Source organism: Sporobolomyces salmoneus (assembly GCF_050403485.1).
Source record: "Sporobolomyces salmoneus JCM6883 DNA, S_salmoneus_JCM6883_v1_ctg47, whole genome shotgun sequence".
NCBI lineage: Eukaryota > Fungi > Basidiomycota > Microbotryomycetes > Sporidiobolales > Sporidiobolaceae > Sporobolomyces > Sporobolomyces salmoneus.
The window spans coordinates 30,423-55,039 of NW_027481116.1; the positions used below are offsets into that span (position 1 = coordinate 30,423).

Here is a 24,617-nt window from a genome sequence, read left to right on the forward strand (position 1 = left end):
CTCGATCCTCAGATGTCGCCAGGCCGAGGCCACAGAGTGTCTGCCTTCGATCGTGCACAACAGGCGCAGATCGATCTGGCAGTTCAAGCCTCGACCAGTGATCAACAAGACCTCGGTGTCCTCCCTCCCCTTCCCCAGTCCGCCGCTACTCCATTCCAAACTCTCCACGGTACACTAGACAACACTACGACAGCCTCGGGATCCGGTTCCGCCGCTCTCGACTTCTCTAGCTCTTCTGATCAATATTTCAAGTTGCCAACCTCGAACAACCCTCCCCAACTCGCTCCCAAGACCGTTACATCGTCTATCAGTAACCCAGATCCAACCCTCTCGGGACCGTCCGCTCAAACCGACGAGATTGAAAACTCGTTCTCGAGTTTGATTCAATCAGCGAACAAACGCGTCGACTCGACGAGTGAAATCGAGAACTCGACGATGTCTGGAGGTGGAGATACGAGTGGTGAGATCCTTGGAGTTGCAGAGAATGGTGGAGGAGGATTTGAGACCGTTCCGGACAGTGACAACGAGGCAAATGGTTCCGGTTCGTTTCTGCTTCGCTCACTCTCCCGATCTTCAGTCGGAACTGATAGTGAATCGACTGTCGACTGTCTCTAGCGCCGCTTGGATCCGGATTCGGCTTCGGGGACGGAGCAGAAGAAGGAGCACCAGAACAGCCAGTCGTCAAGACTACTACCTCGAAATCTTCCTCATCGAATCGACGTCCAGTCATCGAGGTTCCGAGTGCTGGAGAACGTTCGAAAGCTTCCTCAGTCGAAAAGAAGAACTCGAAAACTACGAAAGGAAAAGGGAAAGAGTCAAATCTATCGAAAGAAACTGTCGATTCGGATGAAGAAGCAGACGAGTCGACGAACGTAGGGGGATCCAAGAAGGAAGCAGCTGGAAAAGGATCGTCAAAGGGTAAACGAACGATCGCGATCGAGAGTAGTGAGGAGGAGGAAGTTGAAGTGGCAGGGAAAAAGAAACCGATCGGAAAGAACAAGAAGCAAAAGAAAGACGACCTCGACTCGCTCTCGGGAGACTTGACCGACTACGACGACCTCAACGTCAAATCAAAGTCGAAATCGAAACCGAAAGGTCGCACTTCTTCAACAGTTTCAAAGAAACAAGTAGCCAGATCTTCTCCCGACCCAATCTCGGCGCCTCTCGAATCTTCCGCTGCTGCCACTTCGAAATCCGCTCCTGAACGCGTCAACGATTCTTCATCGGCTTCGAATGCGGTAGGACAACCTCTCGAACGCCAACTCTCGGATCACTTTGGAGCTCAAGCGATGCAAATCGAACAACGTCAAGAGAAATCAGACGACGACTTTCACATCAGCCCAGTCAAGAAAGGTGAGAGGAAATCGACAGTGAATAGAACTAGGACGAAATCAGTTGAGAGCGGTCAAGGTAAAGGGAAAGGAAAAGGGAAGGGAAAGGCGACGAGAGCCGAATCGAAGGACGAAACGAATGGCGGTGGGGACGAGGACGAGGCCGAGGAGGAAGTTGAGGTGGGAGGGAGAGGGAAAGCAGCAGCGAAGGGAAAAGGAAAAGCGAAAGCGAAAGAGAAGCAGGTTACGAAGAAGAATGGAAAGAAGGATACCGCTGGCGTCGTCGAGCCCGAGGAGGAACAAGATATCGAAGGACAGACTGCCGAAGGAACCAGGAAGTCACCTCGCGTCAATAAAGGAAAGCCGAAGCAGCGTCTCGTAGATGGGGAGGAGGAGGAGGAGGAAGAAGTACGATCTCCGCCTTCGAAAAAGAGAACCGTCTCGAAGGGCAAACGAAAGGCGACGATCGTCTCTTCGGAACCCGAGGATGAAGCCGTCATTGAATCGAGTCAAATTGACGGCGATGGAACGAAGGAAAAGACGTCTACTACTACCGATCATTCCCAACCCATTCCTTCTGCTTCGACTACCGCTTCGACTTCGAGGAAGAGAGGATCCGTCTCTCCAGCCGTATCACGCAGCTCTCGTACCGACTCTGCCGCCAAGAAATCGGTCTCTCCAGCAATCTCGCGCGGGAGGACCATGTCAACCGAGGAGAAGAAAGCCGACAGAGCGAAGAGGATGGATCTCGTCATGGAAGCGGCTAAAGAAGATGACCCAGACGCTTTCAACTTTGCAAATCCGGCAGCAGAGAAGAAACAATCTGGAGAAACATCAGAATCGAAATCGAAACCGAGCGGTTCTAAAGCTCAAGTCGAGAAAGGGAAGAAAAGGAAGATTGCGGACTCGGAAAGTGACGCCGACGACGAGAGTGAAGAACTGAGTGAAGCGGAAGAATCGGACGACGAGGAGGAGAAGAACAAGAGTAAAGGGAAAGGAGTTGCGAAAGCAGGAGCGGCTCTAAAAGTATTGAACAAAGTTCAAGTCGCCAAAGTACGTCTACTCTCGCTTCACTTTACTTGAGGTATCCCACTAACGAATGTCTCTTCATCGATGTTAGGAGAACGAGAAGGTACCGACTCCAAAACCGAAAGCCGTTTCCGCTCTCGCTCGCGGCAGAGATCGTTCCGCCAGTCCTTTCTCAAAGACTCCTCGACCTGGAAGTACGTGAACCTCCTCCTCTCCCGTACTCGCTTGGACATAACTCACATATCGTGTTCGCTTCCAGCTCTTGCCGACATTATCGCGAAGAGAGGAATCGGATCTTATCGTTCTCCCGGATTGTCGGCTCGTGCCAAAGTTCCCTCTCTCCATCAGAACCTCAAACCTCCTCCTCCTCCTCGCAAGATCATTACGGAGAAACGCCCGGTCAAGAAGAAGAAGAAGGGAGAGTACAGCTGTTCCGACGAAGAAAAGGTCAGTTTCGGATTCCTTCTCGCTGCTACTCCCCTGTCGTGTCGGATTTGACTGATGTCTGTGAGAATCGATCTTTACAGCCTTGGTACGAGGCGAAGGATCCCGAAGAATGGGATTCAGACGATTGCGCGAGGTGGAGGAGGAGGCAGCAACGAATCGATAAAGGACTCCCCGCCGACACTGAGAGTGACTCGGATTCCGACTAGGGATACGCCCTCATGCCACCCAAACTTTCTTGGTCCTTCCTCCTCCTCACTTTCACTATTTCTTCTTTCTTCTGCGTTCCCTCCCTCATGCGCTCTGATTTTGCATCGCTTCTCTACCTTGTTCTCTACTACAACCGTGTCTCCTCGAAGGCTCTAGCCAGCTTTGTCGTTGATATTCCTACCAGATTTTCTTCTCTCTCTTCACATCACGGCTTCGAAGCCCGAGAGAGTGGTTCTTTCATAGGAGAGTTGCAGAATACAGAGTTACGTATAGATCTAGACCCACCGCAGAGTGTCTTGTTCGCCAACGACAGTTCTTCGATCCAGGACTTCCTCAACCTTTTCCCTCACTCCGACCTTGCCGCTGTATTCCCGTTCGAACTTCTCGATAACTTCTTTCCTCGTAACGGCGTAATCAGGACTATCTTTCGATTCCCCTTTGACGACGGCCCCAATCTTGTTCTCACTCGGTAATCCGTAAATCGAATAAGGATGAATTTTGTACGGAGGGAGAGGGTTCAATCGATCTTGACGAGAAGGTTTGAAGGAAGGGACGGGAGGGTTGTTGAAGGGAGGAGGGGAAGAGAAGAAGGTTTTCTGAAGGTGTTCGGGCGTGACTTCGGAGAGAGTCGAGGGAGACCACGAAGGTTTTTGTTCTTCGGGTTTGATCTTGTTGATGAGGAATTCGGTAACTCCTTGTCGGAAATCAGTGTGGACCGCAGGAGACTACACAGACAGACCGTGTGAGCTCTTCGAAAGGAGACGAGAGATCGAACGAAAGGCTCACACAACAAGCAGCGGCGATTCGGTTATCCATGGCCAAAACTTCTTCGATGTTCAGCTTGGCGCCTTCTCGGATCGCTTTGATCGAGAGTTTAACGCTCGTAGGACTCCTCAATTCGATCGCTTCCCGAGTTTCTTTCGCCCATTTCTGTACTTCCTCCAGACTGTCCCCTTCACGGACGATCTTCGAGAGTCCTTCGTGAGTACCATCTTCCAGGGCGGAAAGCTTCGCGAGCATTTCTTCGGCGGTTGGCCTCGAGAAGACTGAATCGAGGGCTCTCCTGATCGGTCCGACCAAATTGTATCCCTTGAGCGCTGACTTGAACTCGTCGGCATCGGCCGAGAACTCGTTGATCGCAGCGTTGACATCTTCGACAGTCGCAGTCGAGTCGAGTTCGGCGAGTCGGGTTTCGAGCGCCGCGAGTCGTTCCGAAGGGACGTAGTGCGAGGTGAAACCGGCAAAATAAGCGCCAGCTCCCTTGAGAGGAATCGAGGTGAGGGCGAGGTAGAGACCGAGTTGACCGTCGAGACGAGGGAGGAAGAAGTTTGCTCCGACGTCGGGGAAGAGACCAATTTTCGTCTAACCGGGAGAATAACGAGTTTTGAGTTTCGATTTCTCCTTCTGTAGGGGAAGTAGGCGCTCACCTCGGGCATAGCTACTTGAGTGGTCTCAGTGGCAACTCTGAATGCACCGTGCATCGAAAGCCCGAGTCCTCCTCCGACTAGCGAGAGACGAAGGGTCAGCTAAACGACGAGGAAAATAATGGTTCACCGTAGCCTTGACTCACAAGCTACTCCATTCATGAGAGAGATGACCGGTTTGCTCATCGTAGCGAGGAAGTGGTTCTGGCGAGCATGGGCACGCGAGATGAGCCAGCCGAAGAGGGGAAACAGAGAACGAAAACGAGACGAACCATGATGTACTCCTTCTTGAAGAAACCGCTAGCTTTCTTCCACTCCGACTCCTTATCCAACAACTTTGCAAGAGCTGTCACAAACACAATCGAGCTCAGCCTTGATCGACTGACTGAGCGAGAAGAGAGCGAGAGGGAAACTCACAGACGACGTCTCCTCCAGCACAGAAATGTTTCGAGTTGCTCTTGATCAAGACGACGTTTGCGAGATCGGATTGTTCGAACTTGTTCAACTGGGGTAAGATCAAGTCGACCATTTCATCGTTCAAAGAGTTTAACGCTTTCGGTCGATTCAGGATCACTTTGCGTAGACTGTGTTCGGCTTCGAAGAGGACTGGAGCATCGGGAGAAGAAGGTGTACCATCTTGAGGTTTCGAAGTAGATGCCGAGGGGGAAGCATCGGCAGGAGAGGCAGAAGAAGAGGAGGAAGAAGAAGTCGTGAGATGTTGGTAGACCATCGAGATTCGTTGTGTGGCCATGCGACTAGAGCGGTGTAGAGACGAAGGTCGAACTGATAGCCTCGAGAGCATAGTGTGATAGCGTTTCGGAATGGGGCGGAGAAAAGGAAAGAATGTATTTTCCCCACCTTCGCCTGTCTGACTGTCCACTGCAAGGATTCAACTACAAGGAGTTGGCAAGATGAAAGACTGGGTCGACCGTTCGAGAAAATTCGGAGAGGGGCGACACGAAAATTGCACAAAAGAAAACGACGAACTCGACAATTGGACTCAGGTAAAACGAGGTGATAGGCTCTGCGACGGAAAGGTATACAAATGACAAGGGGGCGAAACGAAGAAAGCTGACGGAAAGACGATGGGAAGAGAAGAAATCCGATAGAAGAGCTCGATTGCGAATTTGCTTCAGCAACAGCACTCTCCTCGAGCTTGGGGAGAGTCATCGACTGTCTCGATCTCTTGGATAGTTGCAGTATCCCTCTGATCGAACGCGACATCGAACAGGTCAGATCCGTGCCCCTCTCTGAAACTTAGAGCGAAACAAAGAGAAAGAACGAACCGCCGAGATGAAATGACCGACTGCCCCTCCCGCGAAGATGGCAAAGATGACTCCACCATTATAGGACATGGCCAAGAGCATGAGGATGTAGGCGGTCCCGAAACTGATTCCGTAAAACGCGCTACGAATGATTTGTTGAGTATAGCTCGGACTGTTTCTCCGGAAGACGACAGTCGACATCAGTCACACGGTTCTCCCTGAGAGAGGACCTGCTCCGAAGAGAGTGCTGTCGAAGCAAGAAGAACGCACCAGAAAGGAGCGGGGACGAGAGCGCTGGCAGGTAACTCCGATTTCGATGAACTTGCGACGGCGGCGAGGGCAGCAGTTTCTCGACGGTAGTAGGCGGCACGAATCTTGCGATCGTAATCTCGTCCGTACCTACGCAACATCTCGAGCGCGACGACCATGAAGAAGATCTGCGTCGATTCGCGAATGAGTGAGCTCAGAACAGGGAGGGTTTCCTCCGAGAGGATGAGCGAGCTTACACCGATGAGAGAACCAACATAGTCCCCGGTTGAACGGATACGCCATCCTTTTGAGATGAAACAAGCTGTGAACGATCAAGATAGCCTCGAGTCAATTCACCAGACTTTAGCGTGCTAAAGAGAGCGACGAGCAAGACGTACCATCGGTAGTATACCAGTTCCAAACCATGCTGATCTGGAATCGATGCGTCGGGGTCAGGAATGTCTTCTCGCGAGAAGGCAAGGTGAGGGGAAAAAAAGGAAAAGGGGTACCTACTTTGCACGATCCTTCACCACCCATGTCCATCCCGCCCATCGACGAAGAAGACGAACTTCCCATATCCATACCCGAATGCGACGAGTGATCCATGGCTATTCGAATTGAGACGATTTTCGAGTGAAAAAGCGTTTATTGAGAGGAAACTGGTACTTTTCTGTACTCGTGTCAGTCCCCGAGATCAATCGGACAACCTAATAGTTCATTCGAGTGATGAAGAACATACCTATGCAGGAAGAACGGCGATAACTCGATTTGAACGCGAGATGAGCAAAAAGTGATGGAAAGGGAGGCAAGAAGCGTTCGGTCCTTTCTCCTCCCTCTTGACTCAATCCCAGCGGGTCTTGGCTGAGCTTAGTCATTTTTCGAGGTGTTCAAGAGCGTCGGGGAGGGGTGGAGAATGGTTCCAGTGGTGTGTAACGAGTCGGAGACGGTTTAAGAGATCAAGACTCGGAAATGGAAGATTCAGGTCGACAACAGGTCGAGAGGGCAGCCAAGAGCTTGTATACCCTAGCGAATGACTCTAACGAGCTTAGCAAGGGGTCGTGTTGATAACAGAGCGAGATGACGAGGGGTAGTGAGCGGAAAAAGAGAAGAGACTCGAAATGCGCGCAAAGAACGCCCTCTCTCAAAAATCCAAAGTCGCTCTCGCCGTGAATCGATGCGCCGTTTTCGCTGAAAAAGCGCTCGCTCTCCCAAGTTCAAATTCGAGACTCTACAGGCAGCATCTGTCGCGTTACCGATGCAAAGCACTTTCATGACCATAGCTGTCTCTCGCTGTCAGTGTAATAGATCGGGCTTTCGCTCAAAATTCCAATAAATTCTATTTTCCGGTTCTACGATGAATAGTAGCTGCAAGCCCTTCGGTCGACGTCTTCTTAGATTCGACGAGAGCGTGAGCGAAGTTTGTCAATGTATCGTCGGTGAACTGTTTCGTATCGAGATTGTGAGTGAAAGAAAGCGGCGAGAGAGTACAGATCAACGCACCTCTTCGTGACTCTTCAAAGCTGAGATAGCCGCGACGATTTTTGGTCTCTCCTTGGCAACTTTCTTGCTGTGAGCCATCAACTGTAGACCGATTTGTCGCAAGCCGTCACGAGCCGAGTTTCGAAGAGCTCGGAATCGTTTCGAATGTTTCGACTGGATAGTTCTCGGCAAGGTCAGCGAGTGCGGACAGAGCAGAAGAGACACAGGAAGAAAGACAAACTTGATCTGGGAGTTTGTTCGCAGCCATTTCGTCAAGTCTCTGCTCAATACCAAGTTCGAGGAGGGAAAAGGCCTCGAGCGAGATCGACGCGATCTGGATCAATTCCCACGGCAGCGTCTTGGGATCCTCGACTGACGAAGAAAAGAGAGACGCTTGATCTGAGATGGAACGGGAATGTGAGCGATGAACCATGAGGGCCTGTCGAAAAAAATGTGGGCTTACCCTTGAAGAAGCTAATGGTTTCCTGCTCAGCTTCAGCGGCTTGATCGAGTTGAGCGACAAGAGCTCGTTGAGCGGCGGCAGAGAAGGTCAAGAGAGCAGCTTCAGATCGAGTGAGCTAGGGAAGAAGGAAGACTGGATCAGTCTGCTGGCTGCTATGCGCGCGCGAACGAGCTTGAGCACTTACCGTCGAAGCATCCACGTCGCCTTGAGGAGCATCGTCGCCAGGAGAGAGGAAACGGGAGTAGATCGTCGCGAAAGCTTGAAGCCATTTCCTCTGTTCGGGCAAAAGTACAGAGTCAGTGGATTCTAGCTCATCGCCCTGACCTATCAGAGCTGCACTCACGTCGACTCTTCCTCCGAGAGCTGTCTGATCCCAAATTTCTGTTTCACCCCGCCGTTGAAAGTTGGGCAAAGTCCGGAAATCTCGATTGTCGTAAAGCTCAATCGTCGAATCGGCGAGCTTCTTGATGTCGCCTGTCGCCTGTTCGATTTGTGGTGTATCGAGAACGCCTCGAAGTAACCTCGTTCGTAACACTTCCATGGTTGAGAGACTCTTCTCGAGGGAATTGTCCACTCGCAACCTGAACTCGGCAAAGTCTTCGACCTGAGGAAAGACTCGACGAATCAGCGACACTCGAAGACAATCAAAGACTCTGGAAAGGGGCTCACCTTGCCGTAATTAGGTAGAGTGAACGTCTGAACACACATCTGAGCTGCTTCGTTCTGACCCATCTTGTACCATCGCTCTGTCTGGATTGCCTCTTCATGTACCCCCAAGTCTTTCCCGCTTTCGATCGCAAAAGTTGCTCCTCGATTCAGGATAAGATGGGAAAGTGTATCGTATTGAATATTTTTGACTCCAAAGGTGCGGTAGTGCGAGAGCGAAAGGGAGGAAGCGCCGAGTAAGCGGTAGATGTTGATGAGGAGGATTCGACTTTGATACTTGTATTTCGAGGAGCGGAGAGCATGATCGAGCAGAGCGGCAGCGCGTTCGAGATATGATCGGTCGTCTTTTGATAGACAAAGGATTGTGTGAATTTCGCTGAAGAAAACTAAGAGGATACAAAACTCACTCGATAGATGGTACGCGGAGACCGAGGCTTGAGCGGCGAGGAGTGCGAAATCATCGGCGGGTTGTAATTCGGTCGGAGGTAGTTCTTCGCCTGCAAAAACGAGCGCGTCTGCGTCAATACATGACTACACCTCGCTCTTCAGAGATCTACATACCGAGTGGGAGACACGAGAAGTAGCGTGTAAGGTAATCTTCGGCCGCGGAAGCTTCTTGCTCGATGTTTTGCTCTTCCGAGAGGAATCGTACGATTTTGAGCGCATTGATCACTCGTCGGGCCTCGTCCATAGACTATCCACGAGAATGGAAGTCAAGCTCGAGACCCGAAAGAGAAAGAGCTGCGGGGATGAAGACTCACAATATTGTCCTTTTTCGAGGCTACCTCACTCGCCCTCGCGTAAACTGCTCGAGATTCTTCCGGGTTCAATACCTCGAGGTATGGTTTCAGATCATCGAAACAGCACATCTTCCCACTGAACTGGTCAAAGTACGCCAGTAGAAGGTCTCGAAGAAGCTCGTCTAGAGAAAACCGCGAATTCAGCGGAAGATTCTCGTTTCGATCGTAGGAAAGAGTTGGAGTCACCTTCTTCCCAACCACGCGAACGACATTCTCTCGCAATCTCCAACAACCCGAGTAAGAACCCTCGTTCCACCTTGGCTTTCGGCGAATCCTTCATCAAGCTTCGGAAAACTTCCTCAGTTTCTTTGATCAATCGAAGGCCGTCTTCGGTCGGGGGTTGCTTTACGGCGTCCGGCTCGTCATAATACGATGCTGAAGAAGATGACGCAACGGCGAAAGCGCAACGAATGAGATAGAGCATCGTGTGCCAATTTGTATCGCTGCGAAAATCCCGATAATCAGTCCCGGATCACTTGTGCCAGAGTCCAGAGCACTCACCCAGATTCCAATGTGCGTTTCAGTCTCTCCCACGAAGCTCGCCATTCTCCTTGCTCGACACTACCGAATCGAAGTTCGGTTTCTCTCCTCCATAATTCGAATCCCAGATTACTTTGACACCACTTTTCTCCTTCTGCCGATGCGAAATGTTCCAGTAGAGCTCTCTTAGTCGATCGAGGCGATTCAGAAGAAGGGAGAGAAGGAAAGACAGGCGATCTGAAAGGGGACGCTGAGAAGGATGTAGCTAGTTGAGCACGGAGTTCGAGTAATCGAGAAACGACGTGGAACTCGTCGGCAGTTTTGTACTCGTCGTGGGATTCGAAGTATTTTGTCGCTTGCCGTTCGGCGAGAGAGAGAAGGAGGTCGGTTTGAGGATGTCGCAAATCTCGGATTTGAAGGATGACAGTCATGATTGACCACAGAGTGTAATCGGGGTTGGACGAGAAGGTTCCACTCATACGGATACTGAGCTATTGAGATAGACACTCGCACGTCAGCATCTCTCGCCAGTGAATGACGAGGGGAAAGCCAAATGGACTTGTTGAGCTTTCGAAATCTCGTTCAATCGGATCATTTGCACGAACGCCTCCTGGGCGAGCTCCTCGTTGTCACTGTTCTCTTTTGCGGCTCGCGTCAAAAGCTCCACCGCTTCCGTATCTGATTAGCATGCTCAACGAATGCGTCAACGACCGAGAACTTTCTACGCTTCGACGAGCTAGAGGAAAACGTACTCTTTCCGAGATTCCTCAAGGCGTAACTCAACGCCATGACGATATCTGCATCGCCGAGAGCTGTTCCGTTGTTCAAGCTTTGTACAGCGTCGAACGCTTTGTTGAAGTCGTTTTGCGATGAAGCGGTGAGAGGTTTCGAGCCCAACGAAATTGCTACGGCTTTCAAAGTCTGACGGTAAGCAGGATCAGCTCATGGCATCTGCGTCTGCGTATCAGTCTGGGAGGAACCTACGAGAGCGGACGGTTCATTCGGACGTCTCTTGAGGAGAGTTTGACAATCTAGCAACGCTTTCTTGGGATCTCTTCGCTCGAGGGCAGCTACAGAGCTCATGTATCAGTCCGTATATCTCACGAGATGCGTTCAAGAGGGGACTCACTACAGATGGTACCGATTGATCTCAGATCGAGAATGTTGACTTTCCCTTGCCGCGAGCTATAGAAGGACCGTACGATCGAGCTCAGCTCTGAAGCCATCCTGTTGCTGCGCTAGAAGTCGGATCGAAAAGATAGAGTTGAGTGAGAAGCGAGCTTCTCGAAAGTTCGAACCTCTGAGTCTCTTTCGTCACCACATCCTTTTGAGATGGCGATCATGGAGGCAGGACCTGAAGCTAATACGACTCTCGCGCTTACATGTATACTCGTCGTCGTCCTCGTCTTCGCGTTCAAACTTCGACCTCCCCCACCTCAAATTCATCCTTTCCTTCTTGGCCGTCAATCTCGAGCCTCTCTCACTCGATTCGAAGATGAATCACCTGTCTACACGAATCCCTCGGAACCAAGTACTGGCTACCTTCGGCCGGACAAGGCAGTCAAGACTCTCGAGGATGTTCTGGAGGGGAGTTTGACTTGCTTGGAAGGTGGGAAGCGAGGTTCGTGGGTGAAAGGTGGAGAGAAGATTACTGAACTCGTAAAGGCTATCAGAGCTGGATTGTTGAGTAAACTCGGGAACGGGCCTGGAAAAGTTGTCGTCGCGGTCGAAGATCCTACAGGTTCGCTTTTTCTTTCTTTCTTTCTTTCATCTCGCAGCTTCAGGCTGATTCGAATATAATTCAGACGCACTCTTGGTCACCCTCGCTCTCGCTACCTCGTCACACAAACCCGTCGTGATCGCTCCTGGATCTCAGATTCCAGACGAAAAAGACATCACCGGAATCGTTCATTCTGCGACGAAATTCATTTCGGCTCGAGGAGTTTCGGCAAACCCGGACGCCGTCCTAATCGTACTCGGAGAAGAAGACGATAACGAGACGGCCGACGATGTTCTCGCAACCGGCAAGGCAGTTCTCTCGGGAGAAACGACGCAAGAATCGTCGAAGGCGGAACCCTCTCATCTCGCGCTCACTCTCATTTCGGAGGGTATCTCACTCGATTTCTCGCACGTTGTGAGTTCATTCTACTAAGTCTATATCGAGTCGAGGCTGATCACTCGTGATGCAGAGTCTCACCGCTGCCCTCGTTTCGTGGCTTTCGCTCTTTCCTCATTCGCCTCTCCCGACCAAGCCCACGATCAAGGATACCATTTACACGTTCCACCATCCCTCGACACCCTACGGTCTCGGTCTCGCTCTCCTTGCGATCTCCACTTCCGCCTCACTCTACTACCCTGAGCTCTCGAACGAGCCAACTTCGGAAGAAATCGAATCAATCTTTGCAGCTCGCACGGCTCCACCAGCGACCCTCATTTTCGCTCCTTCTTCTACCCTCGCCACACCTCTCTACACCACGACGCTCCAGAAAATGATCGGAGATTCGAGTTTCATCATCCGACAAGCTCGCAACGGCAAACTTCGACTCCTCCGCGAAGGTAGCGTTTCAAAGTCGACGATTTGGGACAAGATTCTCTTCAAAGGACTTCGTAAGGACCTCGGTCTACACATGTTGAGGGGAGTCTTCTTCTCGGGACCGCTCGAACAAGGGAAATTGGAAACTTTCCGTTGTACTTTCGGTACTCCGGCCGTTTCGACCCTTTCGCATCCTTTCCTCCTCGCACCTCTCTCGTTCGGTCACATGTACGACTATCAACGACTTCCTCCTCCCGGACTCGGCAGGTTGACCGGGAAAGAGAAAGCGCACGTCGGATCTCCCGCTGTCGGAATCGAGCTCAAACTTCGAGGAAGCGAGGAAGATATCTCGAAAAGTCGAATCAAAGGAGAAGTGAGCAACCGAGTTCTCCTTCGTCGTTTTATCGTGTCTGACGTTACTTGCTTGCTCGCAGATTTTCGTTCGTTCGCCGGTTCTCCCTCGTCCCGAAACTCTCCCAACTTCCCTTCTCCATTTCGACGAGATTCTACCAACTCTACCGCCTGCGCCCGGAGCAAAGGCAGAAGAGGCAAAGATCGTCAGTCAGTGGCTACGAACGGGACTCAAAGCAGAGATTTCGACGGAAGGAGTCTTGTGGTTATCGGCGGATCAGTAACAGTACTTACCCCTCGCAATCGTACCAAATAATACCCTCGCAACGTCGACACACTGGTTCGGTCTGTCGAGTTTTTCCCGCGGGATTTGGATCTCTCGAGCGCTACAGCTCGACTCTCCTTATTCTGCCTTGGTCGAGAAGCTTGGGATCACCTCGACTCCGTTTCGAATATCCTGTTTGGACTCAAACTGACCCGCTCTGTACAGATCTGAGAACAGTACGGCGAAATCGAAGAATAGACCGACCACCGACGGCCGGAATTGAAAAAAGTTTAACGCTTTCGGCTGGAAAAACTTCTCGGGCGTGGAGGTATGAAAACTCGATACTCTGGAGTCCCAGGGTAGGGGCAACTCGGGGGCTTAATTGGATGAACCAATCAAAGCTGGAGTGATCAATCGATTTCGTCTCTGGTCGTTGACCTATTTTTGTTCGACCTCGCTCACCTCTTTTGCTTTTCTCTCTCCTTGGGCTGCTGACGACTTCTCCAACGCTCTTTCTCCTCTCGAAGCTCGATCTACCGCCAGCAGCAAACCTTGGAACGCTCTCCTCGACTTTCTTCAGCCTTGAACAGATCTCGTACAGCCAAACTTTCTTCATCGAATTCGGCACCCTTTATCGATTTCCCGGGGATGATCAAGGAGATCAAGGAAGATCAAGCAATGAAACAAGAATTCGAGACGTCGCCGGCGCAAGGAGGAGTTCCCGTACGGTTCGCGAAAGATGACTTGGACGATCCCTTCAACTGGGGTCTCGGAAAGAAGATGAGGATGTTCCTCTGCGCTCTCGCGATCACCTACGTCTCGGCTTTCAACGCTTCAGCGAACGGGACGGCATCATCTGGATTCATCAAGGATCACGAGGGCGTAACTTCGAACGAGTTTCAAGGTTTGTCTGTTCCTGTCGTTCGGAACGAGTTGGGATGCTGACTGTTCTTCTACATGATGACATTAGTTACCTCTTTCACTTACCTGGTCATGCTCGGAATCGGTAAGCCTCTCGCTTCGCGACTTGCGAAAACGAAAAACAAAACTCAATCGTTTTTCCTCTCAGGACCTCTGATCCTCGCTCCCGTCTCGGAGACTTTCGGTCGTCGCCCTCAACTTGTCATCTGTACATTCATCATGTGAGTGACGCGCATTACGAAAGGCTTACAGTCCTAGAAGTAAAGCTGACAATCGCCGTTTCATGAACAGCATGCTCCTCTTCATCCCGATGGCCCTCGCTCCCAACATCTACGCCCTTATCTTCTCCAGGCTCGTTCAAGGAACCTGTGCTTGTATCGAAGGACCCACTGCTGCTGGAGTCGTCGCCGATCTGTTCCCCAAATTGAACCGCGGAATTCCTATGGGATTCTTCGTCTTAACTGGTGAGTCGTCCTTTCCTTCTCTTCTTGACCCGTTCGTTCGTCAATGACGTTTCTTTCTCAGTCTTCACCGCAAACGCGACCCGGCCGACCGTTGCATCGTGGGTCGCTTTCAAGACCGGATGGGCGAACATTTACTGGCTGCAAGTAAGTCGATTCACGTCTAGACGCTTCACACGCTGTTGTTGCTAATACTCGGTTCTTCTCCCATCGCAGATGGCTACGAATGGAGCCGTTTTCCTCTACACGCTCTTCTTCTTCAAAGAATGCCGCGGCGAAGTCATTCTCCGCAAACGCTGCAAACAGTTGACTCAAGAGACCGGTCAACGTCACTACGTCGAGGGAGCCGACTCTGACGAAGAAGGATGGCTTCACATGCTCAAAATCTCGGTTTCGAGACCCCTGCTCTATCGTGAGTACTTTTTTTGTTTTTTCTGCGATACTGGACGTCCTCCCTGACCAGTTGCTACTGTCCCCAGTCTTCACGGAGCCCATCGTCGCGGCCCTCAGCTTGGTTGTAGGGTTTGCTTGGGGGACGGTATTTCTCTTTATTGGAGCAATCTCGCATGTCTTCACCGAGAAGTGAGTCCTCCTCTGTCCTCGAGCTCGCCAGCACCAAAGAAGGGGAGATCCCACATTTCCGAGACCGCTGGTTGAAGATTTCGCATTGATCTCTTTTCCGTTCGCATTGATCTCTTTTTTAGCTACGGCTTCAACGCGGGAACGTCTCACACAGTCTTGATCTGCGGCTTCATCGGAGCGGCGATTGGCTGCGTCACGAACATCTTCATCCAAGAACCGATCTACCAGAAAGCCGTTCAACATGGAGGAGGACGCGCAAAGCCAGAAGTTCGTCTCTACTCGGCAGGAGTTGGAAGTATCCTCTTCTCGGTATCGCTCTTCTGTTTCGCCTGGACGTAAGTGCTACGCATCTTCCTTTTCTCGCTGAAAGCTGAAAGAACGCACAGTCTAAACTGATTTTCGCTTTTCCAGCGCTCGTCCCTGGATCCACTGGATTGTGCCCTGCATCTTTATCGTTCTCGCGAACAGTGGAATCTACTCGATGTATCTTGCAACTTGTGAGCCGAGGATCTCTTCGTCAACCAAGTTCCCTGCGACTGACTCTGAAAGTTGCTGTAGATTCGTACTTCGCCGATACGTACATGCAGTACTCCTCGTCGGCACAAGCGGCTCAGTCGCTACTGCGCAACGTTCTCGGAGCCACGTTCCCGTTCTTCGGGGTGATAATGTACGATACATTGACTTGTAAATCTCTCCTTTCTTTCTTCTTCTTTCTTCACCTGAAACTGACTTACTCGAGCCGCCCTGACAGTCCCCATCGCCTCTTCTCTACTCGGTGCGATCGCCGCCGTCATGGCCGGTGTCATCTGGCTACTTATCATCTACGGAGCGCGTCTTCGAGCTCGATCCAGAATTGCCGTCTCGCTCCAACAACAGGAAGGGGAGGTTCTCTCGGACCACGATAACGACCATGAAGTGGACCGCCCAATGTCGAGGGTAGATGTCTAGCAACGGAGCTCCTCGGATCCGTCTCTTCTTCTTGATACCCCTTTCCGTCTGTCACATTAGATTTCTCTAAGTTTGTAAGTAGAATATAGAAGGAGACCGTAAATACAATACAGCATTGCCTCATATCGTCAATGCGTGGTCGTGAATAATCGTAAGGTATCGAGAAAGGTACAGGGAGAACAACGGTCCACAAGAGAAGGGGGACTGCCCGAAAATCTCTAATCTACCCTTTGACATCGAAGTTCCTGCCTTCTCCCGCTCCCCCATCATACCTCGGTGGTGTTGTCGTCGTCGTCGTTTCCGCGTAAGGGTCATAAGTTCCTCCTGACCTCTGATCGTAGAATGCGTCTTGCGAAACTCCCTCGTGAGCGTACAACTCCCTCTGCCGTCCCCCAAGTTGCGGTGACATCCCTCCTTCACTCCCGTTGAAACTCAAGGTCGATTCCATTCCCGCTCTCTCGTATCGAGGCATCTCGAACGCATCGTCTTCCGGTTCACGACCTCCTCCTCCTCCTCTCCCTGATCCCAATTCGGTCCCGTGTTCGATCGCGCTTGTCGAGTCGTCTCGTTTGCGTAGAGTTCGGAACCGGAGGAACATGAAGACGAGAAGGATGATGAGGACAAAGATTCCAACCGCGACGAATACTCCGACGAATCCACCATAAGTTCCAGCTACTTTCGGGCCTTTGTACGTCGATGAAGGCGGGATCGCAGCGTAGGTCGTGTCAGAACTAGAGAACGGAAGGACGAGATGTGAGATTATGATGAAATGGAATTTCCGATGACTGAGGACAGGAGGAACTTACGGATTATGAGAGGCATCTCCTGCTGCCGCTCCTCCTCGTGGATACAGCATGATATAGTATCGATTCGGGAGTGACGGAAGTGAGCGGAGGAGAGAGAGCCGATCGATTCTCAAGTTTGATCTCGTTCCGCTTCCTGCTACTCGCATATCGCTCAAGCAGACCCTCGCCCTCGGTCGAGACAACACCAACACTCTCTTGCTTCGATAGCGCGCTCAAATTTCTACTCAAAGAGCAAGTACGCCTCGCAATGAAGATCTGCGTTTTCGGCGGATCTGGTCTCGTCGGTTCTTCAATCGCAAAGAAAGCAGTCAAACGGGGATGGAATGTAGTATCGGTCAGTAGATCGGGGAAACCTTTCCAAACTCCAGCTGGTCATTCGCCCGCTTGGGTCGATCAAGTACATCTCCTCTCCTTCAGATCCCTTCCGCTCAGGTAGTAGACAGGAAACTGAGTGGGATCATCGATGTACAGGTCGAATGGACGAAGGGGACCCCGTTCGATCCGACGAGTTATGCTCAAGTTCTACCTTCTTGCGACGCACTCGTTTCCACTCTCGGAATCCTCCTCGAAGACGATTACAAGCAATCAGGTCAGGCCCAGCCACTCAGCGTACTCAGGAGCGTCGTCGGGAACTTGTTGGGCGAAACGCGGAACCCACTCAAGCAGCGAGGTGACAGAACTTACGAGAGGATGAACAGAGATTCGGGTAAGTGGACGCTCAACTCGACATCAAAGATCGATATTGATGCATCGCTTTACTTCTTTAGCTATCGAGGCGTTCAGAGCGTTCCGTCAATCGAGATCAGTCCCATCTTGCACTTCTTCGACAACCGCTCCTTCTCCCTTTGTCTTCATCTCTGCCGAAGACATCTTTCGCCCGTTCGTCCCGTCGGGTTACATCCGATCGAAACGACAAGCCGAACAGACTATCCTGGAAGAATCTCTCGTCGATGCAGGAGAGAGAGGAGTTCGACCAGTTTTCATTCGTCCGAGTGCGTCTACAAACTTTTCCTCCCTCGCTCGCTGTCCGTTCACTACTGACACCCATCATTTGATTCAGGTCTGATATACCATCCTCACCTCGCACCCGCTTCTACCCTGCCGGCAACTCTCTTCGAAGCCACATCTCACCTTCACTCTCTCATCCCATCTTCCCTCCACGTCTCAAGCGATCCTTCTCCGCTCTCACCCAAGTCAACTGATCTCCCACCAGCGTGGGCATCCCTCGCGAGATTGTTTCAGATTCCACCAATTCATGCGGACGCCGTCGGCGAAGCGGTGTGCAGGGCGATTGAGCGGGAGAATGTAGAGGGCGCAGTAGGGGTACAGGAAATGAGGAGAATGCTGGGATTCGATCCGGTGGGAGTTGGGGCATGAAGCTGTGTAAAATGCATGTTGACGTTTTCGAACTCGCACTCTCGACTGGGTATTGCAACCTGGATGACAGAGACAGAGTCGGAAGGCGAACGAAAGGTGTTGTACGACAGACAAGAAAAGCGGACCGGATTGAGAACGGATAGAGAGAGAGCGAGAAACAATCGAGAAAACCAGATCCGGTCAAGCAACAAAGAACAGCTCGTCAAGCTAGCAACTCCTCCATTTCCCTCATCGCCGCCATCGCCTCGTCATCTTCCTCTTCAGGCGGTTGTTCCTCTTCCTCCCACGTACCGTGTTCTTCCTCTGGATACGATTATGAAGCTTCCGATTTTCGACTAGAAGCGGCGACGGCTCCTCCTCCGCGACCAAGAGCTTCAGCTTCGAGAGAAGCCATCAACGCATCGTCATCGTCACCGAATAGATCGTCCAACTCTGCTTGATCGAAAGTATCCTCCTCCACTTCGTTCGCCTTTTCTTTCCCTTTCCCTTTCTCTTTCGATTGCGACTGTGACTGTGACTGTGATCCTCTCTTGTTGAGTCCGGCAAAGATACCGGTCTCTTCTCCTTCTTCGGCGTCTTCTGCTTCTTGTTGCAGTCGAGCGAGAGTCTCGGGATCCGCATCGAATTCGGGATGGGCGGAAGTTGACGTCGACTTGCCGTTCTTCCATTCGTCCTTGTAGGTCTTCAATGCTCGCTAAGATGGAAGGTAAATCACGAATCAGCCGATAGATTCGCACGAGAAAGGCAGAAAGGAAGAGGGGGGGCAGAGCTCACTTGCGCTGAACGCTTGTGACAGAGTTTTTCGACGGTGGTCAACGTATCACGTAGATTCGTCTTGGGATACATTTGATGGGTCCATAGTTGATAGAGCGAGAGTACTCGCTTCAGATCCTGAGCCTGGAACGATTCTCGAGAGGAGTCAACCCATCTGAGAGGAATGCTCATGTACTCAGTCGAAAGGACTTACCTCGTGACCTTTTCCCTTTAATCTGACCCTCTTGATATCCTGCATCAACTTGGGGAAGCCAGAGGGACCCAACAATCGAGTTTCATCCATCTTCGCAACAATTCTCCTTTTCTTCGCCGGTACCGCATCCGCGTCCAGCTCTCCTAAATCCCCCTTCAGTGCTTCATCTGGATCTTCTCCTCCTGTCGTTCCAGGTCCATCGAGGTTGAACAAGTCATCGAACCCGTTCCCGAGAGTTTCTCCCGTCCCCGTTCGATTCCCATCGTCTCGCTCTTTACGCGCGCGCGTAGCTGAAGGTCGAGAGAAAGCTTCGAAATCGAACGTGTCGTTGTCGTCGTCTTCAGCGCCGAGGAAAGTCGGTCGTTTCGAACGCGTGCTTTGCGCGTTCTTGCGTTGGTCGAGAGCTGCTCGGCGTTCTGTCGTACCTCGGGTCGAGGTTCTTGGTGGACTTGAGTAATCTGACATGCTTCGAGAGGTCGCAGATGAGGTCGATGGGGAAGGAAGAGGAAGAGAGATGAAGGGATTCCTCTCTTCCCTCAACCACTCTCCACAACGTCACAAACAATGTCTCTGCAACATCTACTGGGACCCTCAGATGATACGGTCGCCACGAACACTCCTCGCCCCTATGCTCCGACTCGAAGAGTGACTGCACCTTCATCAGTTTTGATCCCGATCTCTCGAGTCGAACTCGCTCAATTATCCCAACTGAACAACAATCCATTACGGAGAGGTCACTCGAGAGCTCCCACACTTCCCTCGAGCAGCATCGAATCAGCAAGAGGGTCTCAGGCCATCCCGTCTCTTCCTCCGAAACCTCAATCTTTACCTCCGAGACCGACAAACGGAGGAAACGGGTACAAGCGATCATCAGAGTATGCACATGATTCAGGTCCGGCGTACAAGAGGTCGAGACCGAATCAAGATACTTCAGTCGTAGCGAATCATTGTCAGTTTCCGCTTCTCCTTCTGCTCCCCTCACTTCCTCCTTGACTCGCTCGCACTCTCCTCACAGATAACGCAAGACCGAATATTTCCCGAGAAACTCGATTAGAATCCCCAATTATCGGACTCAAGAACTTCAATAACTGGATCAAATCAGTTTTGATCGCGAAATTCGCAAGAAGGGAAGGACAATCGTTGGAGCAGGTACCGAGGGTGAAAGTGTTGGATTTGGGATGTGGGAAAGGAGGTGATTTACAGAAATGGAGCAAGGCGGGAACGGATGAATATGTCGGAATAGGTTAGTTTAGTCCCTACTACCTGATTCCTTACGAAGCTCGAGGCGCTGACGATGAAAGAGTATGTGGTGGTCAGATCTGGCGGCAGTGTCGGTCGAACAGGCTAGATCGAGGTGGGAGAATATGAGATCTACGAGATTTCCAGCGGCGTTTTTGACTCTCGACTGTTTCGAGGTGAGCTCCCATCACCCCGACTCAATAACATGACTACGACGACCGTTGCTGATGCTGCCCTCGCTCGCTTGGTAGGAATCAATCACCGATCTACTCCCGCCAAGTCAAGTTCAGAGACCGTTCGACGTCGTTTCGATGCAGTTCTGTATGCATTACGCGTTCGAAACCGAAGAGAAAGCTCGAATGATGTTGTCAAACGTCACACAATACCTGAGACCTGGAGGAGTCGTGATCGGCACGATTCCGGATGCTGAGAATCTCCTGTACTTTTGACGTTTTCTCCCTTTCTTCGCTTTATCCGAGCTGACTTAAATCTCGCGCGCTCGATGACAGGGAGAAGCTTTCCCAAGTCCCGGAAGACTCGGAACAACTCGCATATGGAAACACAGTCTATGGGATCAAGTTTGATACTCGAACTCCTCCGAACCCAGACAGTTGGTTCGGTCATCGTTACACTTTCTTCCTTCAAGACGCTGTCGAAGAAGTACCCGAATACATGGTCCCGTGGGATAAATTCGTCGAGTAAATCTCTCCTCTCCTCTCCCGCATCGATTCGGTTTTCTGTTCGTTGACTCTCGGTCCTTTTCGTCAGACTCGCCGCCGAGTACTCGCTCAAACCAATCTTCAACGCTCCATTCTCAGATATCTTCGCGGACGAATCGGACGATCCGTTGTTTGCTCAACTATTGACGAGGATGAAAGTCGTCGATGCGGATGGAAATGCAGAGATGGATGAGGATCAATTGGAAGCTGCTAGTGAGTGTCGCGAGAGATGAGTCTTCGTCGAGAACAGATGAGACTAACGGCTTCGAAAACCTCACAGTGCTGTATCTCGGATTCGCACTAGTAAAAGAATGAAACTGTCGACACATTATTCCGCTCTGTCAATGCGATTGTCACATTGCATCACTCCTTCCATCCAATTTCCACGGGCTCGGGGACTTAGTCGTCGAGAAATCGTCGTGCGAGTCGAGTCCTTGATATCGACAAGGATCCGAGCGCCAACGACCCCAGACCCCTGTCTCTCCTTTTCACGTGCGTACGTCGGAGTTGCCGCGGTACCAGAGGCTCGGGCTTGAGATAGCTGTTCGCTCGCAGGCTTTTCTACTCTTGACTCTTGATTCGTCTCCGCCAAAAATGACCAATTCGAGTAAGTCTCTCCGAATCAGCATCCCCGTCCTCTTAGCTAATAGTCGTCTCTTGCTCCAACGAAGCGCCATCGCAGCCCCCGGGAGCGAACGGAAACATCCTCTCGCCCGTCAGCGAACGATCGGACGCCACGATGGCCTTGTTCTCTTCTCGAGGTACGTTCGCTTCTGTTGACTTCCGAAAGGCGAAGGCATCGCTGACGGCACGCTATCGCTAGAATCTACCTCGGAACGTACTCCCGCGCCTTGGTCGCAGGCGGTCCTCGACACGCTGAATTGCAAGCTCGTCTCGGCAGAGGACGCGATGGGAGAGCTCGAGGACAAAAAGGATGTGGAAGGGGAATGGGCTCGCCTCTATAAAGCGCAACGTGATGGTGACTACAGCCAGTACGAGTGGTCAAGACCGTACAGTCGTTCGATCAACAAAGCGTGGGAATGGGTCGAAGTGAACAACGTCAGCCTTACGTGAGCTTGAGCCCGGAGGCCCTTCATCGTCGTTCTCGAGCTGACTGAAATTTGAGACTGTTGACACGGCAGGATCTACACCGAGAGGCTCAGCAATTATCTTCAACCTTCCGCCGGAATATTGCGGCCGTCGGAGGAAGCTCTGAAGTACCCCGTCGGCGTCACCGACGGGTCAATGATGACGGTCAGATGCAGACCCACCCGTTCTTCAGGGAGGGGAGTCGTCTCTACGCGAAGCGCCTTTTCCTGGTACCAGCTTTGTATGATGCTTGTGATCGATGCCGAGGAGCGAAGCAAGCCTGCTTGTGTCCCTTGTGGCGCATTGTAGCTGGCGATTTCTACTCGGCTGAAATGATCGTGCAGATGCCTGCCTTTTGAGCTTACTCGAAGTCGGTAAGTTTTCGTCTGTCGGCTTGACCTCGATGACTTCTCACTGATTGTCCCACAGTTACAATAGCTCTCTCTGCCCATCGTCACCTCTTCTGCTTTCACCGTTCTGTTAACTCTCTCGATTGTCGCTCAGTCAGAAGGTGGTCTCTTTATAATCTGAAGCTTCTATTTCTTTCAATACTTTCCCTCACTTCTCTCACTCCCGTTCGGACTTGTCCTCTGCGCACCGCAGGCGATTACTCTCGATTCTTCGCGCCAGTCTCGTTCTCGTCCGCCCCGACAGCGAAAGACACTTTATTCCCGCTCAAATTCCCTCAAGTCGCCTCCATTCTCGCCGATCTGAGCCCGTGTCTCGCTCTCCCTACACGGCGCAGCAGGTTCCTCTGCCTTCATTCCCTGTCAACTTGCTGTTCCGGTACCGCGTTCAATTTATCTTCTCCAATAACTAAACTGAGGGCCGAGATGATGGATTCCGTGAAGACCGTGGACAGTAGCAATTGGTCAGAGAGGATGTCCAGTCTCGCTGAAATCCCACTCAGTACTCACGGTAAAGGAGGGGTCGCGGAACCGAGGTCATGAGCATGTGAAGCCAACCTTTTTCATCTGAGTTGGCTCCTTCGACATAGTGACATTGACCAGTCTCGGGCGTTAACTGTTTGCAGCGTTTCCAACACAAAAACGGGTGAGACCATGCCCTCTTCCGAAGCATTTCGAGTAAAGAGCTGATGAGCATCAAAGGCAGGAATGCCACGAAGAACGCGCAAAGCAATGAATGAGCCAAGAAGTGACGGGCGGAGAATAGGCCCTTCGTTGCATTGATCCTGCAGAGCGGTGTACCATAAGGACTTGATCAATCTAGCAGTCTGACTATAGCTTGCCTCGCCGTGAGTGATCCTTCATGTTGAAGACCCTAACATTCTCTCCTTCCGGCAGAACGTTCTGCTGTACGAGCTCCTTCACTCGTTTTCTTCTGAGACTACAGAGCCACCACACTCTCTGAGCCACGTAGCAAGCATACCGGGCTGGACATGAGCTGTGAATGTCAAGTGCTTCAAAGTTGAGTCCAAGGAAAGAATCGAGGTGAGGTATGAGTCCAGGCTCTGATCAAACCAGCTGGCGTCAGCTCACCTTTGAGGTTGACAGTCAAGAGAGCGTGCACTCACCGAAGAAGACTGCCCAACTTAGGGATGTCGAAAAGTCAGCAGGAGACTCCCGCAGCCATACACTATTGCGGCAAAAGCTTGGTCACCTGAAAGACACACTGCGGGACTCTGTAGACAATTACCAGAGGGATTCAGCTACAAAAGAGAAATGTAGAAAGTGATGAACAAATGGTAACAGACTGGTAACTCGTGGGGTGTCAGCTGCAACACAGCAGAGAAAATGAGCCTTGTCGCGAGGAGAACATAGTCGTGGATTCAGGACTCTGTTCTCCAGTGTGAAGCGCCGTGGAAAGGGAAAAGAGTTGAGAAAATACCGGAGGTATTTAGATACAAAAGGGAAATGTAGAAAGTAATAACCAAAGTATCAAATGAGGAATCAACCCGGGTGAGCGTCTGCTGCAACACAGAGGAAGATCCAGTGACACAAGGTTGAAGTTTCGACGATCAGGCAACGGCTCTGTTTGCAAGGACGAAGGTGTATCCCATAGTTGACCGAGAAGTCGTAGGCGACACTCCAGTCCGAGTCGCTGTAGGCTTTGGTAAGAGGAGAGTTGTCCGAGTTGAATTCGAGTCCATAGTCAAGGGTCCCATTGAGATAACGAACAACGTGAACAACGGTGGCCCAGTGAAGAGGACCAGGGTTTGCTGATAGTGACTGAGAACTCTCACGGCATCAGCGATGTCGGGACAAGTACTGAGCATGGCCTACATGAGGGACATGAGGGAACTGACTGCTTGAAGGTATTGTTGTTCTTGTTAGGAGAAGGGATGTGATTGGCGGGAGGAGGAACAAGTTGGAGATTAGGAATTGTGGAGTTCTTGGCAGGATGACAGTTGGCGTGACCAAGACGGCAAAGAACGTCCGCCCTGTACGCCTTTTGAGAGAAAAAGAGGCTTCCGTCAGCTCGTCGATGCATTTGGATCCCTAAGATGAAGTCAGCGTCACCTAAATCCTTGATCCCGTACTCCTCCATCATATGGCCCT

The 24,617-nt window shown here is 51.4% G+C and overlaps 10 protein-coding genes across 10 annotated transcripts; 5 read left to right on the plus strand and 5 right to left on the minus strand.

The window, feature by feature from the left end:
• Nucleotides 1-12: 12 nt before the first annotated feature.
• Nucleotides 13-3,013, plus strand: JCM6883_004259 (uncharacterized protein; the record flags this gene model as incomplete). Its single annotated transcript, XM_076633916.1, has 5 exons — nt 13-541; nt 616-2,384; nt 2,452-2,554; nt 2,620-2,807; nt 2,888-3,013. 5 exons carry the CDS (start codon nt 13-15, stop codon nt 3,011-3,013), a joined length of 2,715 nt encoding a protein of 904 aa, XP_076486079.1.
• Nucleotides 3,014-3,289: 276 nt separating this feature from the next.
• JCM6883_004260 (enoyl-CoA hydratase/isomerase family protein) lies at nt 3,290-5,189 on the minus strand (the record flags this gene model as incomplete). The annotated part of the gene is made up of 6 exons (XM_076633917.1): nt 3,290-3,739; nt 3,801-4,376; nt 4,442-4,518; nt 4,585-4,642; nt 4,711-4,784; nt 4,856-5,189. 6 exons carry the CDS (start codon nt 5,187-5,189, stop codon nt 3,290-3,292), a joined length of 1,569 nt encoding a protein of 522 aa, XP_076486080.1.
• Nucleotides 5,190-5,570: 381 nt separating this feature from the next.
• JCM6883_004261 (copper transporter family protein) lies at nt 5,571-6,558 on the minus strand (the record flags this gene model as incomplete). Its single annotated transcript, XM_076633918.1, has 6 exons — nt 5,571-5,645; nt 5,725-5,875; nt 5,974-6,140; nt 6,210-6,274; nt 6,351-6,384; nt 6,466-6,558. 6 exons carry the CDS (start codon nt 6,556-6,558, stop codon nt 5,571-5,573), a joined length of 585 nt encoding a protein of 194 aa, XP_076486081.1.
• A 730-nt stretch (nt 6,559-7,288) lies between these two features.
• On the minus strand, nt 7,289-11,066 carry JCM6883_004262 (uncharacterized protein; the record flags this gene model as incomplete). Its single annotated transcript, XM_076633919.1, has 16 exons — nt 7,289-7,393; nt 7,453-7,605; nt 7,673-7,830; nt 7,895-8,009; nt 8,079-8,168; nt 8,238-8,498; nt 8,564-8,904; nt 8,968-9,057; nt 9,122-9,254; nt 9,322-9,482; nt 9,547-9,803; nt 9,862-10,331; nt 10,400-10,518; nt 10,593-10,761; nt 10,825-10,910; nt 10,970-11,066. 16 exons carry the CDS (start codon nt 11,064-11,066, stop codon nt 7,289-7,291), a joined length of 2,805 nt encoding a protein of 934 aa, XP_076486082.1.
• Nucleotides 11,067-11,181: 115 nt separating this feature from the next.
• Nucleotides 11,182-13,008, plus strand: JCM6883_004263 (uncharacterized protein; the record flags this gene model as incomplete). Its single annotated transcript, XM_076633920.1, has 4 exons — nt 11,182-11,581; nt 11,646-11,974; nt 12,030-12,746; nt 12,808-13,008. The coding sequence occupies 4 exons, from the start codon at nt 11,182-11,184 to the stop codon at nt 13,006-13,008; spliced, it is 1,647 nt and encodes a 548-aa protein (XP_076486083.1).
• Nucleotides 13,009-13,637: 629 nt separating this feature from the next.
• Nucleotides 13,638-15,901, plus strand: JCM6883_004264 (uncharacterized protein; the record flags this gene model as incomplete). Its single annotated transcript, XM_076633921.1, has 11 exons — nt 13,638-13,893; nt 13,960-13,995; nt 14,059-14,131; nt 14,202-14,374; nt 14,436-14,518; nt 14,588-14,783; nt 14,851-14,953; nt 15,076-15,288; nt 15,365-15,450; nt 15,512-15,637; nt 15,705-15,901. 11 exons carry the CDS (start codon nt 13,638-13,640, stop codon nt 15,899-15,901), a joined length of 1,542 nt encoding a protein of 513 aa, XP_076486084.1.
• A 223-nt stretch (nt 15,902-16,124) lies between these two features.
• Nucleotides 16,125-16,757, minus strand: JCM6883_004265 (uncharacterized protein; the record flags this gene model as incomplete). The annotated part of the gene is made up of 2 exons (XM_076633922.1): nt 16,125-16,632; nt 16,708-16,757. 2 exons carry the CDS (start codon nt 16,755-16,757, stop codon nt 16,125-16,127), a joined length of 558 nt encoding a protein of 185 aa, XP_076486085.1.
• A 197-nt stretch (nt 16,758-16,954) lies between these two features.
• COQ11 (ubiquinone biosynthesis protein COQ11) lies at nt 16,955-18,084 on the plus strand (the record flags this gene model as incomplete). The annotated part of the gene is made up of 4 exons (XM_076633923.1): nt 16,955-17,104; nt 17,179-17,413; nt 17,475-17,699; nt 17,768-18,084. The coding sequence occupies 4 exons, from the start codon at nt 16,955-16,957 to the stop codon at nt 18,082-18,084; spliced, it is 927 nt and encodes a 308-aa protein (XP_076486086.1).
• A 313-nt stretch (nt 18,085-18,397) lies between these two features.
• On the minus strand, nt 18,398-19,516 carry CSM3 (Csm3p; the record flags this gene model as incomplete). The annotated part of the gene is made up of 3 exons (XM_076633924.1): nt 18,398-18,778; nt 18,859-18,981; nt 19,052-19,516. The coding sequence occupies 3 exons, from the start codon at nt 19,514-19,516 to the stop codon at nt 18,398-18,400; spliced, it is 969 nt and encodes a 322-aa protein (XP_076486087.1).
• Nucleotides 19,517-19,615: 99 nt separating this feature from the next.
• ABD1 (mRNA (guanine-N7)-methyltransferase) lies at nt 19,616-21,324 on the plus strand (the record flags this gene model as incomplete). The annotated part of the gene is made up of 7 exons (XM_076633925.1): nt 19,616-20,000; nt 20,067-20,294; nt 20,369-20,466; nt 20,542-20,729; nt 20,800-20,988; nt 21,059-21,222; nt 21,290-21,324. 7 exons carry the CDS (start codon nt 19,616-19,618, stop codon nt 21,322-21,324), a joined length of 1,287 nt encoding a protein of 428 aa, XP_076486088.1.
• Nucleotides 21,325-24,617: the final 3,293 nt, after the last annotated feature.